The sequence below is a fragment of the Bos javanicus genome, chromosome 13, assembly GCF_032452875.1.
Source record: "Bos javanicus breed banteng chromosome 13, ARS-OSU_banteng_1.0, whole genome shotgun sequence".
In the NCBI taxonomy this organism is placed as follows: Eukaryota; Metazoa; Chordata; class Mammalia; order Artiodactyla; family Bovidae; genus Bos; species Bos javanicus.
In genome coordinates this window covers 22,225,901-22,243,772 of record NC_083880.1, presented here as the reverse complement: position 1 = coordinate 22,243,772, position 17,872 = coordinate 22,225,901, and the positions used below count along the sequence as shown (strand labels likewise).

The 17,872-nt window shown below is 36.9% G+C and overlaps 1 protein-coding gene across 8 annotated transcripts in view; it reads left to right on the top strand.

Annotated features, from left to right (window-relative positions):
* The window catches only part of NEBL (nebulette), a 378,681-nt gene that overhangs the window by 292,833 nt on the left and 67,976 nt on the right, over positions 1 to 17,872 (top strand). For 4 of the 8 annotated variants that reach the window (XM_061435956.1, XM_061435959.1, XM_061435957.1 and 1 more), the window contains 5 exons: positions 6,536 to 6,649; positions 8,440 to 8,541; positions 12,303 to 12,407; positions 14,139 to 14,246; positions 16,843 to 16,953. The exons of 2 other annotated variants lie outside the window; for them this stretch is intronic. In XM_061435956.1, the coding sequence (XP_061291940.1) occupies positions 6,536 to 6,649; positions 8,440 to 8,541; positions 12,303 to 12,407; positions 14,139 to 14,246; positions 16,843 to 16,953 (540 nt within the window). The remainder of the gene's footprint in view (positions 1 to 6,535; positions 6,650 to 8,439; positions 8,542 to 12,302; positions 12,408 to 14,138; positions 14,247 to 16,842; positions 16,954 to 17,872) is intronic. 2 more of the 8 variants (XM_061435954.1, XM_061435958.1) reach the window with 2 other exon arrangements.

Here is a 17,872-nt window from a genome sequence, read left to right as displayed (position 1 = left end):
GCACAATTCTCCCATTTTATCTGGAAACTGAGCTCTGTGGGACTGAATCCAGAAAAGGTAATGAATGGAAACAAAGCTCATTCCTATGTTAACTTGTTCAATAGCTTTGCTTCTGTAGTTGTAAACTTTCCTTTTCTAAAGTCTGGGGGAACATAAAATAATAGCCAAGTAATGAAAAGAAAATCAGTAAACAATAAAAGTGAAATCTCACCTGCCAAGATAAAGAGGTATATTTATAAGTATCTTAAGTATTAGGGTAGTAGTTATTGAAGTCATCATCTTAAAACAAATTCTTCTGAGTGGTTGTTTTGTTAACATATTCATTTATCATCTTAATTTATAAATTGAAATTTGTTTATGTGATGAATGAAATACCTTTAGTTTTATAACATCAGAGAAAAATTTATATAATAATTAGTATTTGTTCTAAAATTGCATGTGATGTATTTAAAAGAGTGGGTTTTAAACCTAAACGTTACTTCTTAGGTTGCTGTTAAAACTGAATAATAAGTATTGTTCTTCAATTGTAAAGGGTATTAATTGGCTTGAAGGATCTCCGATTCTGGGCAAGCACACACCCTTCCAACCTCCTTCCCCCAAACTGTTGGCTTACATGTCACATCCTTGACTTGCTGATTTAAATTCTATTGCTCTATTCCTCTTTATTCTGCTTTTCTTTATAGTTCTTAACACAGTGTGTAATAGTCATATAAAGGTATGTGTGTGTGTATTAAATATCTGCTTCACTAGCACTCAACAGGCTCTGTGGGGACAGGGTTTAATGGCATTAATGGCACAGACTAGGCTTTCAAGAAATACGTAGAGACCAATTAAACACATTTCTCTAGATCATTCACATTTGATACAAAGTCAGTAAAATATTATTTTGTCATGAAAATAAGGGCAGGGTATATTTTGTGTAAAATTCAGACTTAGACACACCGATTTATGATGACTTCTACGTAAAAATCTGATTTCACTCTCCCCCTCCGCAGCCTTTAGTTCAGTTTCATCCAAAATTGGAGGCAGTTACTTCCGTGGATGTGTGGCATTGTGTTGTTGTTTACTTTTAGTGTTCACTGGTAATTAAGTGCACTTGTCCAGGTTCCCATTTCTTTCCTATCATTTTCTTCTGTGGCTCTGATGAAAAGCTTTCATTCAGGGTCTGCTCTTTTTCTGCTCTTCTGGCCCTTTGTGAATCTGAGCCATAGGTGATGCCATGAAGCCCAGTACCCCTTGTGCTGAAAGCTTTGAACGACTGAGTTGGGAAATCAGACTTTAGCCATTTAAACACAGCCCTGCCTGGATGCAGTTATGAGGGGCTAGGTTAAATTCAGTCATTGCGGTTGAGCAATTCTAGTGTTTTCTCCTAGTTTGAACCTCTGAAAGTTCTGCTAAGTCTGTGAAACTTCCTTACTAAACTTTTAAGTTTCATCCCATTTGCCTACCCTGTATTTTTCAAAAAGTTGGTAGATCAGGACCATTGGATATGATATTTATAATATGAGTAAAATCAGTCATAGGTGGAACTTTTCGTTTGTTTCCAAAGTGATTGATTTATGTGTAAGGGGTAACATTGTGCCTTAAAACCATAGTTCCAGGCGAGAGTACTGGAGTGGGTTGCCATTTCCTTCTCCAGAGCATCTTCCTGACCCAGGGATCGAACCAGGTCTCCCGCACTGTAGGCAGATGCTTTACTGTCTGAGCCACCAGGGAAGTCATAGCAAAGGCACCCAACACCTATTTCCTCTTGTCTCAAGTGGTCTTGAAACCAGAAGGAAAAATACCATTTTCCATGGTTGAGTCACCCATTATAATGAAAGGAAAGCATCCTGATCTCTTAGGAGATGCAAGTGTGCGTGAGCAGGTGGATACTTAGATGTGTGAACCGTGGATTGATGGTAAGATAGAATGTTCTGTGTGTTTGTAGTTAGTGAGTGAACCAGTCAGAAGGTGAGTGGATAGGACCTGTTTGAACTATTTGGCTATTTTCTTAGTTCATTTATGTGCAAACCTTACAGCAAGATAAGAGAATTGAGTGTCAGCGTCTGGTAAATGTATTTTTTATGGAATTCAGTTATTTTACTTTTTTTGTTAATTAATGAGGGAAACTCTTGCATTCTTGTTCTTTAGTTACCTTTTGAATCAGATAACGCAGAGTTCTGAAGTTTAGGATAAGATAAATTTCACAGTACTTTGCTGATTATTAAACTCACTAGAAGTACATGGAGGACAGGTACACTTTAAATAATTAATCTTTAAATAACCTGGAAAGGTTATTTCCATTTTAAAACTCAAATTTTAAGGTCTATAGCCCCAGGCATAACTTTAAGAATAAAGTTTTCATAAAAATCTATTACAAGGCTATTAAAAAATTTGGTGACACTATGGAAGTTATCTGGTCCTGATTTTCAATGAAATGACCCCTTCTCAATGTAATCCATCCATTTATTCATTCAAGCAAAACAGTTACTGAACAGATATTACATCCTTGGGGTTAGATTTTCAAGGGTGAACAGGAAAGATATAGCCCATACCTTCACTGAACTTAGAGTCTAATGGGGGAGACCAAAAGCCAGGGACAGTTTTACAAATAATGGCAGCAATGCATGATGAGGGACCACATAAATGTGGAGTGATTCAAAAATGTATCAGCAGCAAGTATTCTAGATTGGAAGGTCAGAGAGGGCTTACAGAAAGAAGTTACATTTGGGCAACTGCAAGATGTGTAGAAATTATTCAGGTGAACATTGGGAGGAGGTGCTGCTGCTGCTGCTGCTAAGTCACTTCAGTTGTGTCTGACTCTGTGCGACCCCATAGACGGCAGCCCACCAGGCTCCCCCGTCCCTGGGATTCTCCAGGCAAGAATTCTGGAGTGGGTTGCCAGTTGCTCCTCCAATGCATGAAAATGAAAAGTGAAAGTGAAGTCGCTCAGTCGTGTCCGATTTGTAGTGACCCCATGGATTGCAGCCCACCAGGCTCCTCCGTCCATGGGATTTTCCAGGCAAGAGTACTGCAGTGGGGTGCCATTGCCTTCTCCATTGGGAGGAGGTAGGGAGCAGTAATTGAGCAGGAAAGCAGAAGATAGTTCTACTGGTGGACAGATCAGCTGATAGAAAACTTGTGTTATAATCGGCAGAAGTCTTGTTGGCTACAGCTTCTACCTGTCAACACCAACTTTACCTTTGGTTGCAGAACAAATGCTGTTTTTCTATTTTTGCAAATATTTGAAGACAGTTTCCCTCCGATTCCCAAATCTCTTCCAGTATAGCACTCTTTAAGGGTAGTAAGTGATGCAGAATGTGCACTAGATAAGTAATTCCTAAATGAATTAGTTAATGAGGAAAAGTGTGGCAGGAACTACCATACTTTTAAAATACATATTTATATGTATTTAGTATAATATAGATGTAATATATTATTTTTATATCTATTGTTTTTCATTTCCTTTTACCTTTTTTTCTCTTCTCAATAGACTGTTGTTCAAGTCAGTTTAGCAATGACTCTGGGGATTGTGTGTTGGGGGAACAGATTTGGGAAATTAGAGTATTATAGTTCCAACACCTATCTGAGGGTGTGAAAAGATGGTTGATTGCTTATCATTTTCATCATTAATCTATACATTTCTTTAGAGAACATATATTAAGTGCCAGATCCATTCAAAGTACTGTGTTGGGTACTAGGGATACAAAAATGAATAGAAATCCATTTCCTGCTCACTGTTTAATGGGAGAGCAGATAATTCAACTATGTCCAAAACTTAGAAAATAGTCTAATCTTGTATTTCCAGGGAAAACTCACCTTTAACAATAGGTTACTATTCACAACAATATACTTGTAAAAATATACTTCTGATTTATCTTCTGTATCTTTCAGAAATCAATGAAAATATTCTACTTAAAAAATAGGTTACTAAAGTTTGTCCTATAAAACATCACGTGGAAAAACTCAGGGTTCTGTTTGTATTGAAGTATTTAAATCTAATCAATTAATTCAGCTGAGCAGTGCTGGCTTGCATCAACTTTTCTTTCAGTTATTCATATTCTTAAACCTCAGGTATAACATGAGTGTCTTAATTATACATTAGCTAAATGGCAAGAATAGGCTACACGATGCTTGAGCACAGAGGGTGCATCATTCTACCTTTGTGCTACCCCCAGTAGTCCTCTGCACAGTTACACTAGGAGCAGACACAACAGAGTGGGAGTGTTACCTTGGGAATTTGTCTGACACATTCTCAACTGTTATTAAACCTGGCGTTTGCTCTTTCCAAGTAAATGTATATTTCTGAAAAAACTGTAACCGGTTCACTGATGATGATTCCTTCCTTCCTGTATTCATTAAACATTGAGCCTGCGTTGGATTCCTATTTTGAGTTAGGATGGATTTCCTGCCTGAGTTTGGGAATGCTGATGTGAGCCCAGACACACTCCCATCAGGCCTGGAGCTGGTAATCTCTTCCAAAAGCAAATCTGATGGAGTCACATACACGCTTGAACTCACTTCTGCTTGGGCTTATAAAAGACCAGGATCCCTGCCATAGCAGCGGGGTTCAGTGGGACCTGACATTCCCAAGTAATGCTTCCTTCCATGTTGCCTCTGGGCTTAGTGTAATGGTGCTGAGAACTACAGGGGGTACAAAGGCAAAATGATGCACTCTCTGTGCTCAAGGATCATGGAACCTATTCTTGCCACTTAGCTAATAACTAAGACACTCGTGGTGGCTGAGGTTGGGGACTTATGAGTGACTGAAAGGATACTTGATTCGAGCCCATGTTACACAGCAGGATCAGTTGATTGGATGGAAAGAACTACCAGCTGAGAGTGTTCCTGGCACCACAGCATCGGGCAGAATGTTTTCCTTGATCGCTGGACAGTGTTGGTGGATATGGCTGAATCGGGAGTGCCATTCTAGGGGAAGTCAGTTCAGAGCGTCTACAACCATAGTCAAGTGAATACCTGTCACGCACTAAAACCTAGAAGAGACGAAAACACAGATTAGAATGTTGTGAAAAGCGCCACAGCAGCGGGGTATTGAGGAGTGGAATTGCGTGTTTAGCAGAGGACCAGGTAGAGAGGATCTGGCTTTGGTGCCAGTTACTCTGGACAGTAGTGAAGGAGATCTAAATTGACTGCATTGGTGGTGGTGTCCCTGATTTCAAGATAAAATAATCTAAAACTTGAAGCTTTTCTTGTTTTAGGGAGGCCTCGCCTATTAATTATAATAAGTGAGATTTTGCTTGAAATTATAAGATAATATGATGATCAAAAAGTATTATTAGCAAATGAAACTGCAACAGAAACTATTGCATGTGAACCGTCTTGAAATGTTTTCCAAATGTATTCCCATCAGGATTTTTACCAGCTCCCTCCTGGAGGTATCAGCGTGTATCCCTGAGGGAGACCGTCACCCAGTACACACTAGATTCAAAGAGTAATATGAGCCGTTCCCAAACTGTCTTTTTTCTAAAGGTTTCTGCAAGGCAGAGTCTTAGGATGTATGGATAAATGTGCATTCTGAATGTTGTAAAGAAAGAAATAAGATAGTGTAAGAATCATAATAAGATATAAAAGGGCAAAACAGCTTACTTTTGCTTTTGCCTGCCTGCATCCTTTCCTGGCTACAGCAATTAAAGCATTTAAATAATTAAATAAATGAGACTAGCTATTTTTGTTTTATTTTAGTAAAGAATTGTCTAGTTGTGTTCGACTCTTTGCAGCCCATGGACTGTAGCCCACCAGGCTCCTCTGTCCATGGAACTCTCTAGGCAAGAACACTGGAGTGGGTTGCCATTCTCTCCTCCAGGAGATCTTCTTGAACCAAGGATTAAACCCTGGTCTCCTGCTTTGCAGGCAGATTCTTTACCATCTGAGCCACAAGGGAAGACATTTGGTTACCTTAAGACTAGTTAAAAAAAAAAAAAATCCACAGTGAAAGTTGGAGATGGTTCTGCCACTGAACACTAATGTGGAGTGAAAGCAGAGAAGTAATAGATGACATTAAATAGGCCCAGGATGTTTCAGAATACGTAATCCCTAACAATGAGTTTTTTAATAAGTGGGAAATGATGAGAAAAACCATGGTAGGAGCTCTGTCTTGCATTTGCAGTCATTCTTTTAGGAAAATTCGTATTCAAATTCTAATATTTGGGACCTGTTTTCTAAATGTGATAGATGTTAAGACATTTATGGTCTCGATTTCTAATTGATCATAGATGTTAGGAATGCAGAAATGGAAACTGACATTTAAAATCCCGAGATTCTATATAATTCTTGTTAATAGGATTTGAGTTCATGCCTAATTGCATTTATGATCCATGTTCAAGTAGAGGTGTTTTTTTAATTAAAAAAAAAAACCCTTTATGCCTAATTAAGCTTTATATGGGGGGAAAATACTAGGTATTTAAACTCTGCTGCCATACATTTTTAAGGTAGCTTTTATCTGATATAATTAGAAATCAAATGTGTTGCTTTGAAAGCTTGAAGGTAAATGTGCTATGTAATTTTTCCTGTTTTTTTTTTTCCTTTATGGCAGATTAAATACAAAGAAAAATTTGATAGTGAAATGAAGGATAAGAAACATCTTTACAATCCTCTTGAAAGTGCTTCTTTTAGGCAAAGTCAGCTGGCCACTGCCCTGGCGAGCAATGTAAGTTGCTTTCTGCCTCATGAATGGCAATTTGCAGAATATTATTTTCAGTATGTTTTGATTCTTGTTTTGATAGACTTGGCTGTGTGGTAATTGTGATACTTAATCAAGATCATGTAATTTCCAAATAATTTTAGAAAACACTGAAGCCTATTTTCTTGAAGCTTTTCTGGGGGGAAAAAAGTGTTACTGATTACTCATTAATAGGAATAGTTTTATTAGCAAAACTATTAGTATTATAGCTGATCAAGAGTGGAAATAGATTATAGAGTTTTTCAGAAAAACTGTGTAGTATCATAAATTAATGATTATGACAATAGTTAGCAAATGCAATTATGCTCATGAAATTGTGAAGATTGTAAAATATACCTGGAACATAGTAGTATATTACAAGGAAATTTCCAGAAATTGTACTTGAGATAGCTTACAATTTCTTTCTTATCTCTTATGTAAATTCTGTGAAATACCTCTTCATAAGATTTGTTTTCATTTCATATCTTTAAAAATGAAGTTTCAATTTATAAGAAAAGATAACTTTTATTAGAATTAGGAAGAGTATAAAAACATACATAGAAAAAATTAATTACTTTACTATAGTTGAATGAGACATAGAATACTTTTTTAAATATTAAGTTTGAACTGTTCCTTTGTTAGAGCATTTAAACCTTTCAACTCCCATTGTATCTGGGGGACTTAGTATATTTTACTTTCATTCCTGTTTAGAAGGTACTATAATTTGTGTTCATTAACCAGATTTTGTTACCAGCAATTGAAATGGGTGTTTCCGTCTTTTAGGACCTTTGGGAATATTCTAATAATTCATTTTTTCTTATTTGATTATTTTTGTGTGTGTACAAGCATAAAGCAAATAGGGCAGGAATATACTTAAAAGAACCTCCAGCATGGTATTGAAAGCTCAAGGTTTCGAATCGGTTGTCTGGATTTGAATCTTGCTCCACCACCTGATATTACACTTCCGTCTTTCTGTGTCTCAGTTTCCTCCTCTGTAAAATGAGCATACTTTAAATGTTTACTTGCTAAGATTGTGGAGCGTACTTAATACATATAAAGTGTTTACACAGAAAAGTTTAAACATCACAGTAAGTGCTTGATGTTTTCTGTTATTAACATTTTTTATTTCCAAAACATTTGATTGAAAAGGTCTACATAGTAATAGGATTAAAACTACCAAAGGTTCTAAAATTGACACAAAATATAATTGGAAGACAGTGGTAATTTCTAAAGAGTGAAGCTTCTATTTTCTTTATTTTCTGAAAGTAGAGTTTCAGTTAAAGTTACTTGTTTCTGTTAACATCACCCTTTCTGAGCACATAAACAATAAAAGGAGTTATCAAAATACTTTCAAGTACCTGGGAAGAACTTTTATTCATTCAGTAGTAAATGAGCACCATCTAGTGGCTACTTGTGAATTCATTTAATTTAGTACCGTTAAATAATACTTAGAAAGTGAAAGTGAAGTCGCTCAGTCGTGTCCGACTCTTTGCAACCCCGACTCTGCAACCCCGTGGACTGTAGCCCACCAGGCTCCTCCACCCATGGGATTCTCCAGGCAAGAATACTGGAGTGTGTTGCCATTTCCTTTTCCAGGGGATCTTTCCAACCCAGGGATCGAACCCAGGTCTCCCGCATTGCGGGCAGATGCTTTAACCGATGAGCTACCAGGGAAGCCCAAATAATACTTCGTTGTGTTTAAAATAATAATGGGCTTAATGCAAAAGCATAGTATTTTCTTCTCCTAGATGGTATTTTGTTTCGTGTTATTTTCATAGGTGAAGTACAAGAAAGACATTCAGAATATGCATGATCCAGTTTCAGGTCTCCCAAACTTGTTCTTAGACCACGCTTTGAAAGTCAGCAAAATGCTAAGCGAAGTAAGTGGTCGTTTGTTGGCTAGTGTAGACCTGTGACTCCGTGGCGCCCACACTTCTGAGTGCTTATGAGCGCACCTGCTTGCTAAAGCGAGCCTGGCCTTCACTGCCCCCTCAGTAACTAACTTCATGGAAACTAGTGTCTGTTGCTTAAATCCCACCCAGGCTGTTGCTTTACAAAGCTGGCTCTTTAATATCTCTTGAATACAAACTTTTTTGTGGAATAGCTACTCTTCCAAGTGTTTATGTGAGCATCCTTTCTGTCTTTCTCCTTCCCCTTTCTTTGTAGTAGATTGACGTCACTTGGAGGTCAGGCTCTTAAGTCAGCGATCTTTTATGCAGGCCAGAGCAGAGTGTCTGGTACTCAGAAGGTCTCAGTAGCATAAAAGTTGTCTTAGTCTGAATTATGCCTTCTCTAAAAATAAATCTCAAGAGTGTTTGCACTGCTGCTGTACTTTTAGTCTTGTGAAGGTTTCCGTGTTTTCTTCAACACAACAAGGAGGGGAGGGTGTCCTAATTAAAATATTTGTGTCTGCTCCCGTGGCCCATTGCATCAGAACTTGGCTCTTGATGCTCTTTCCAACACACAGTGCGTCTGAACCCTGATGTCACTGGCTCTCATTACTGATGACCCTGGCTCACCTGTGCCTCTGTTTTCTACGCCTCAGAATGTCCCATGTCAGGATGATGAAGTCTAATTTGACCTCAAGTTATTTCTATGCCTATTTTAATAATGACTCACTCAAAAATTATCTGCATTTATTATATATCTGTCTTGGATCAGGCACAGATTTAATGGCAAAGTATATTGTCAAAGAATGTTAAAAAGTGAAAACAGTCTTCTTCAGGAGATGTGCCCACAGTCATGGATGAGAAAACTCTGTAGTTATAACCTGCTTCCCAAACCATTAAATAATGAGATAACAACTTCAGTTCAGGTTTAAAAATGTCTACATTTGGTTTTGATATGTTGAAACTTCTGTTCATTATTTTGTAATCCTCTTCTTGAAATGTTATCTGTGTGAATTCATATTTATGGAGGAAATTAATTAATTATCACTGGTCTTTGGAGGAAAAGCAACCCATTATTCTTCCCATCTGTTGAGCAGGGATGAAGGTTGGGAGACTGTCAGGTGCAGAATTAGACTCGGTCCCTGGACACTTAATTCCTGCTGTCCTGCCATTTCAATGCTCATCCTCCTCTGTACAGACGCTCCTGTTTCTTGAGCGACTCTGCTTCAGTTGCACATTTTTAACCACGACTCAGAGATGTGCTTCTAAAAATCCGTGTGTTTCTGAGATCTGATCCTCTGCTTTCTTCATAGGTAGTTTTTGCTCATCCAGCTTGATCACTGCAGTCACGTTTGACCTTGACTCTTCCTCATCCCTGTGTGGGTTAATTTCCTTCGGATGTGAGGATTCATGTATAAATAAGTCAGCAAAAATGTCATGGTCGTAATTCAAAAATTTGGATTACCATGAAAAATGTAGGCCACTCATAGGCAATATTTCTTTTTGAAAATATTGACCTTTATTTTATAGTAGTGGTGAAAAACAGTAATAGTAATTGTTTCTATTTTCTCTTTGAGAAAACCCATCAAATTCATATATTACAGTTGTTTTATTTACCACTTGTAAAGTTTAAACCTTCATTTTTTCTAGATCATATTTTTTCTCCATAGAAAAATTGTAACTGACCAGTTGCTTCATGAAGAGAAAATTTGAGTCAAAAAAGGTGTTGCTCTGAAGTCTCTACTTATTAAAGTTGCACGATATTACATTGATTCAAATTTATTATATGTCAGAATTGCCTTCTTTTAAATTTTTATGTAAAGAGAATGAGAATTTTGTTGATTTATAAAGGCAACTTAATTTTAGTAAAAGATTGAGTAAGAGAATGCTTAAACAGGCATTCTACCAGAATTAGTTGTCAGTTTGTTATAAATGGCTGGTTTTTAAAGACCTCTAAATGTCTTGGATATAAATCGTAATTTGAAAAATTTTACTGTGCAGAGTAAAATTAGTGCCTTATTAGTTTGTACAACCATACTGATTAAACTGGAGGGGATATTTTTCTTTGAGAAATAGAACACTGTTAGCTTTCAGGTTTTTTTTTTTTTTTGTAACTTTGCATAAATTAAAAAAGTGTATATTGTGTTACTCTGTATAACTTCCACTAGGAGGCAACAGAGACTCTTACCTAAGAAAAAGCAAGTATTGATCATTCTTTTGCAGATCTTAGTTCAAAGAGGGTGATTTTCTTTGGTTTTAAAACAGGAGTTTCTGAAATTCTCTGTAACTAAAATAGATCATTAAGTGACAGGCAGTATTTTTTGACCTTTTCTCAATCTATAAACATTATTCCAGATACAATTCTAGACTTTATTAGTTCTGGATTTTAACTTAGTAATGGAATGTATCCTAGCTTGTTACATGCATTTCATATCTATTTTATAAAATTACTTCTAATTAAATCATGACATCTCTAAGTATGTTGTTATTATTTGAAATTATCTTTTAGAAAAATTAGCAGAGAAGCTAAAATTCAGAACTTATTCTCTTTGGTCAAGATGTACTATGTGAGCATTTTCATGAGATTCCTGGGGGTGCTCTTCTCCCTTAAAGTATTCTGGTTAGAGTTTGGGCGATGCGTGTCTTAGTTCCCTAATTGACTGAAAATGCCTCTGGGGACCTTGCTGTGTCCCTAGGGAAAGCAGTTTTCCTGTGTAGGCCCCTCGGACCTTCCGTCCTTCCCATCCTTGGCACTGAGGCCTCCTCTGTTTCACTCTGGATCACTGGAGCGTATCCTAGGCCTAAGTGTCCTAGCTTGTTCCCGCTCCCTTTCTAATGCTGCTTACTTCTCCCTCCACGCTACACTAAATTGCCATTTTCATTGAAATCCTCACTGTCTAAAGTGACCAACTCTAGCTTAAGTCTCTGTATATCTGAGTCTTTGAGAGTTACCATGTACCTCTAAAAGTCTTCCAAATAAGGCAAAATTACTAAGTGTCCAATCTCCAGGGGTAAAAATCATAAAGCAATGTTTGTCTTTTTGCTGCCTGCTGTGTTTAGAGTCCTACACTTGCCAAATTTGGTATTCTTATCCATTCTGTTCTCTTCCAAATTCACCTTTTTGTCTGTATGTCTAAAAAGTGTCTTAATCCTTAAAAATTTTCTTCACCTTAAGAATTCAACCAACCATACCCAAATTCCTTGGTTTCTCTTTCGGCCACCTCCTATCTTGTCCTTTTAGGAAAGTTAGTTGAATGATTTCTCTCCCTCTCATTTTCCTTATGATCCATTACATACAACTTTTTTTTTCCTTTCCTGACTCCAGCTTTGCTTTCATCTGTTCTTCTTTTCTTGCAGATGCAGTTATTAATAAACACATTTCTGTTCTAGGATAAGGGCAAGACAAACTGCCTTTCTTTTGCCACTTTGCCTGTTCACACACGTTATGGGTTTTTCCACTGTCACTTCCCAGTGCTGCAGATATTATTTATGCTGTGTTTAGAGCCAGTAGTCCTCTGCTTCTCTTGAGTGTTTTAGATGCTGTTCGCATGGACCACCTAGAGCTGGTCTATCTCCCACTGTCGCTTTAGCTCAGGGTCGGCAATCTACACGGCCAGTGGACAGCAGATGGGAACTTAGTGGCAGCTTTGCAGCTCTTGTTTGCTTGCATTTTCAGTGTGCCCTCCTAAGTAGCAGTTGCTTTTAACAGACCCTTCTAGTCTTACTTTATTTTATTTATTTATTTTTTTTAGCGAGAATATAGAAAGGTTTTTGAGGAAAACAAAGGCCTGTATCATTTTGATGTGGACGCTGCGGAACACCTGCACCATAAAGGCAATGCCATGCTCCAGAGTCAGGTACGAGGCCGCCCCTGCCTGGACTCAGCAGCATCACTGCCAGCACCTCCACCGAGAACGCGTAGCTGCTGGGAAGGACGTGCATCGTGAGAAAAGTCTCAGACTCTGTTCTCTCTGTGTTTATTAGGTTAGGGAAGCTTGAACCATGTTTCGACAGGCAGGCATTTCATAATATTATAGTTACTATACACAATCAAAAACTTACAAGATATGAGTTAATTAATTAATGGTCACATCTCATAATAATGAAAACTTTTATAGTGTACTGGTCATTTTGAGCTGCAAAAGTATAATTTTCCAGGCATAAAGTTTATTATAATTTTTCAGCTCAGTTGTAAGTGTATTAAAAATGGGAAATTATCTTAGCAGTGTATTCTGCCTTCATGTTTCTTTCAACTATGAAATTCTATGTACTCTCTGAAAGAAACTTTTAAAAATATCTTTTTCCTTGAATACATTAAAGTTGATAACTTTTTAAATTCTGAATTTCAGTAATTGAAAAAATATTATTTCCAGCATCTATTAAGATAAAATTTAAATCACTTTTAAATATACCCCATGGAACATAAATTCCATAATGATTTGATACCTACCTTCATTTATTTAAAAAATATACAAACCAGCTGTCCTTTAAGGTTGGAAGTATACATTTTTTTCTCTTTTCATTTTTATTTTTATTTCGTTTCCCCACAAAATTTTACCCTAACATAGTGTTCACTTTCATAGTTCACTTTCACTGATCTATTATACTTCTCTAAAACAAAAATATTCCTAAAAACAGGAATTAAAAAATTCGTTATATGTCCTGCTACCACAAAGTTCTGTTTTGAAGAGATTCTTTTGGATTTAAATACCATTAAAATTATTTTTATTATAATGCATCTTAAGAACCAATTTCATTAGTAATTTTTATATATAAGGATTTTAGTGAAAATACATATCTTAATAAAATGAATCATGATCAAAACTATGAATTTAATTTAAAAAGGTGTATTGCTAAAAAAGCCAACCACTCTTGCAGCTTGCAGAATATAATTCTAGTTTTTGTTTTTAGGAGATAGAAAATATTGATCATTTTATAAACCAAAATAGATAAGGGTTGGTTATAATGAATAAATAATTCATGATATGATATGATTAAATAATGCTTAGCAAAACTGAAGGAAGTCACATAAAAGCTCTGTGTGTGTGTTTCACTCAATGTCAATGGGAAAATTCAGCAGTCCTAAAGAACACTGTCCTTCCTTTGTCAGAAAGACAGTCACAGTTCTGGTTTTCTTCTTGTTCATGATTTACTGATAGGCATCAGAGTTATCACAGTGATCTCTCTTTGTCTCTTTTTTCCTCTGTCTCAGCCTCTCTGTGTCTTATCTCTCTCTCTGTATATGTACCTATGTATATATGTACCTTTACATGTGTGTATATTAATGGCATGTGTGTACACATGTATAACCCCATGTGTGATATATATCTATCTATCCCAGCTGTTTACATACACATGTCCTAGAACTACATTATTTAATCGTAAACCATTCATATCCCTTAAAAACTTTAATATGTTACTGGTTTCCTATTAACCACAGGGAACCTAGTGATCAACCTAAATGGCCAGAATATTGTGATTTTTAGAAAACAGGGTGGTCGATTTTGCATATATAGTTATTTTACTTTGCTCTTTTTGTATAAGGGCTTGTGAGCTTTATGTGCCATTTATACTTTTTTTCAATGAAGGTGAAGTACAAAGAAGAGTATGAGAAAAATAAGGGGAAATCGATGCTTGAATTTGTTGAGACACCGTCATATCAAGTTTCAAAGGAGGCTCAGAAGATGCAGAGTGAGGTGAGTCTTTTTGTTTTGCTATCAACTGTTTAGTGCAAATTTGATGTTTTATCATTGAAAGGAACCATTACAGTGGTTCAGAAGGTTTCGTGCATCCGGAAGAAAGTATACTGCACTGGCCAGACCAAGGAATCCACGCTGTAGACCCAGGCATCTAGTCCAGGTCATTGATGTTTTTTCCCTTGCCCTCAGTTTCCCAGTTTTCCAGGTGAGCTCTTGCATTCTGTGATGATAAAATTGACACTTTCAGGCTGTGTCCATGTGAAATTATGATGAGCAGATAAAAACTAAAAGGAAAATGAAGGGCTGGTTCCTTTACTTACCTTTTTTTTTTTTTTGTAATGAGACTAGAGCTAACATTTGTTAAGTACTTACACTGTGCTAGGTGACAGGCTGAATGTTTTATATATGTTGGCTCATTTAATCCTCTCAAGGTAATGATGCTAGGTAAGTATATTCCTAGACTGATAATGCATCCACTGAAATTAATTGTCTTACCTAAAATTACATATTTAATAAGTGCTAATGGGTAAAAGTCATAAATGATTCCCTTTTTCCTGTTAATTTATTTAACTGATTCTCCCCCTACCCCTGGCTAATAATCAGTGATATCAGAAAGTTTCAAGGAAGTTTCAAGACATCAAGAGATCAATTATAAGTTGTTTATTTTTTTCTACTTATCCATTTACTTCTCTACTTAAGATAATGCTAGGTCACATCCACATAGTCACCTGACACTGGTTCCTGTCTACCCCAGTGAGATTTCTTCTGTTGTTTTTTTTTTTTTTTTGAGGGGGGCAGTAGGGGTGAGTGTGGGCAGAGGGGAATCAGACACCAAACACAGATGGTTTGTCTACAGACACATCCAATTTCTGTGGGTACAACCAAGTTTTTACTTCAAAGGGACAGAAGTAGTGGGCAGTTACTATCAGCTGGTTACAACCACAGTGCTAGACTCCAGACATCCTCAATGGGCAAATCTTTTCTAGTTTTTAAAAACAACATCAAAACAGGGCAAAATGATAATTTATTTCTTCTTTTTATTTGGCTGCACTGAGTGGCTTGTGGGCTCTTTGTTCTCTGACCAGGAATTGAACCCCGGCCTTGGCAGTGAAAGCACCGAGCCCTAACCACTGGACCTCCAGGAAATTCCCAAGAAATGATCATTTCTAGAGAGAGCAAAACCCTCCTAGGAATTTAGTAAACATTACATGTGCTTTGTTGAAAGGTTACGATTCATCTTCTCAGACAAAGGGCATGTAGAATACTGTGGCTTGTTGAATTTCAGAGTTGTTTAATTTCTTCTTCAGGGGAGAGAGGAGAAAATAATTACTTATATTTTTCATATCTCGTGTTTTCTTGAGCCAATAAAGGGGAATTTGATCAAGAATGGTTCAGTGACTGTTTTACCCGAGTCAGTCACTTCTTTTTAAGTGAATTGACAGAGTAGGTAAACTTGATCAAAATTCAAAAGCCCTACAAAAACTCACATTTAATGGGATGGCTCACTGGAATATCTTTTGTTCTAGTCTGTTTGAGCTGCTCTAACAAAGTACCACAGACTGGGGAGCTTAAGCAATAGAAACTTATTTCTCATAGTTATGGAGGCTGGAGGTCTGAGGTCAGGGTGCCAGCATGCTGAATTCTGGGGTGCAGACTGCTGCCTTCTTGCATCCTCACATGATGGAGAGCAGGGAGAGAAAGAAAGCAGGCTTGTTAGTGACTCTTTGAAGGACATGAATCCCATTCATAGTCTCTCATGTATGATGGCCTCATCTAATAATCCTCATCACGACCTGAAGGCCCCACCTCCTAATGTCATCCCGTGGGTGGGGAGGTAGGGGTTCAACATATGGGTTTTGGAGGGACATGTTCAGTCCGTAACACCTTGCCTGCATTTTGAGAACAGTATATAAAGTATTGTATGTATCCTTCACATCACCTCCTTCTCTTTCATTGCTAGTTGCTGTTAGTGCTCATTCGTGTCCGTCATTGCTAGTGCCAGATTTCAAATTAATTTCCCTCTGTCTTGTTGTCAGTGATCCACAGCCCAGATAAAGGTTTCTGCTTTCAGGAGCCATTTGGCTTCTCCGAAAGTTTAAGACTATATGAAATTGTCAGGTGAATGTACCTGAGAGACACAGGTCTCAAAAATCATGTTACTTTTCTGACAACAACACGAAGAAGGAGGTTCTGGTGTCTCGGGCTTACCTGCATCCTCTCCCGGCCCTACAGTGCTCCACTTCCCCGTTCAGCCACAGGAACACCCACGCTGAGGACCCTTGTACCATCCGGGTCTCATGGTTCCTTGATTTTTGCCCGGTACTAGTTCACTTTCCTCTCACCAAGAAATCCTGGAATGTAAATGCATGATTAATATACGCTACTGTTGCCTTTCTGTATTAGGAATGATGGCAGCTTGTGATCTGAGATATTATGTTAAGGTTGGAGTTATTTTCCTATTAGTAAGAAGACTCAGAGGTGATACAATTATATAAGAAAAACATCAGTTTTGTTCCAGGAACTCTTGTTCTGTTATCTTTTCAACAGTCACTGGTATTTTCTAAATTTAAAATTATGTGGTCTTATTTTACAGAAAGTTTACAGAGAGGATTTTGAGAAGGATATTAAAGGAAGGTCATCAATGGATTTAGACAAGACTCCAGAGTTTTTACATGTAAAGTACATCACCAACCTTCTGAAGGAGGTATGATCCTACTATAGTTCTGCAAAAGAAATAGCCCAGAAAATATGCACTGATAATTCTCTACTAATTCTCTAATTCAGTGTTTGAGTTATTCATCCATTACGCTTTCCTTCACTTTGACCTTTACTAATAGAGTTTTATGTTTTCATTAAAAACAGGAAAGTGTTACTATTTCCATTTAATGTTGAAGGATGAAATTACCCAGATTTCCTTGAAAAACTTGAGAAATACTTTGATTTTATGTTTGGCTTGTAGCTTAGAAGCTCTATAAGTAGCTTTATAGCAGTTAGTTTTTTAAAAAAATATTTTCAGTGTGGATGAGGTTAGCTTGATTCTCTCAAATTTAGTTATTATAAACCACATATTAGAACCAGCTTTTCCTGTAACTTCTCGGCAGCATTCTCATGACATTTGATATCAGAAATGAGGTGATGTGTGAAGGTCTGGATAAATGGTACATTTATAAGTGGCTTGTGTTCTAAGTAGGGAAAAAATAATATATTTAGCATATACAGCATAAGAATTCATTTCCCTTTTTCATTTTATACTCAGCAGCATTTCTCCCCAACCCCTAAACTTAATGGTACATTTTGGCTCACAATGTTATTAAATTTGTTGAACTTAAGGCCCTCAAATCTAACAATTAAAAATATCATGTTCACAGTTTAAAAGTTTTGTTTTTGTTTCTGCTTTTTGTTTTTAAATAGTTTCTAAGTAACTTGAAACTCTTTCGGTTCTTTGTTTAAATAGTTTCTCTTTACATTAAGAGAAAGCATCAGAGAACTCCATTTCATCCTACATTTTGAACTGAAGAAACTGTCCCTGAAAGAAGTGTCTTAAACCAGTGGAACAGAGTATAATTACCTGCATAGATGTTAATCATGGTGAACGTCTTTAATAACAAAATACCAGCTGGCTT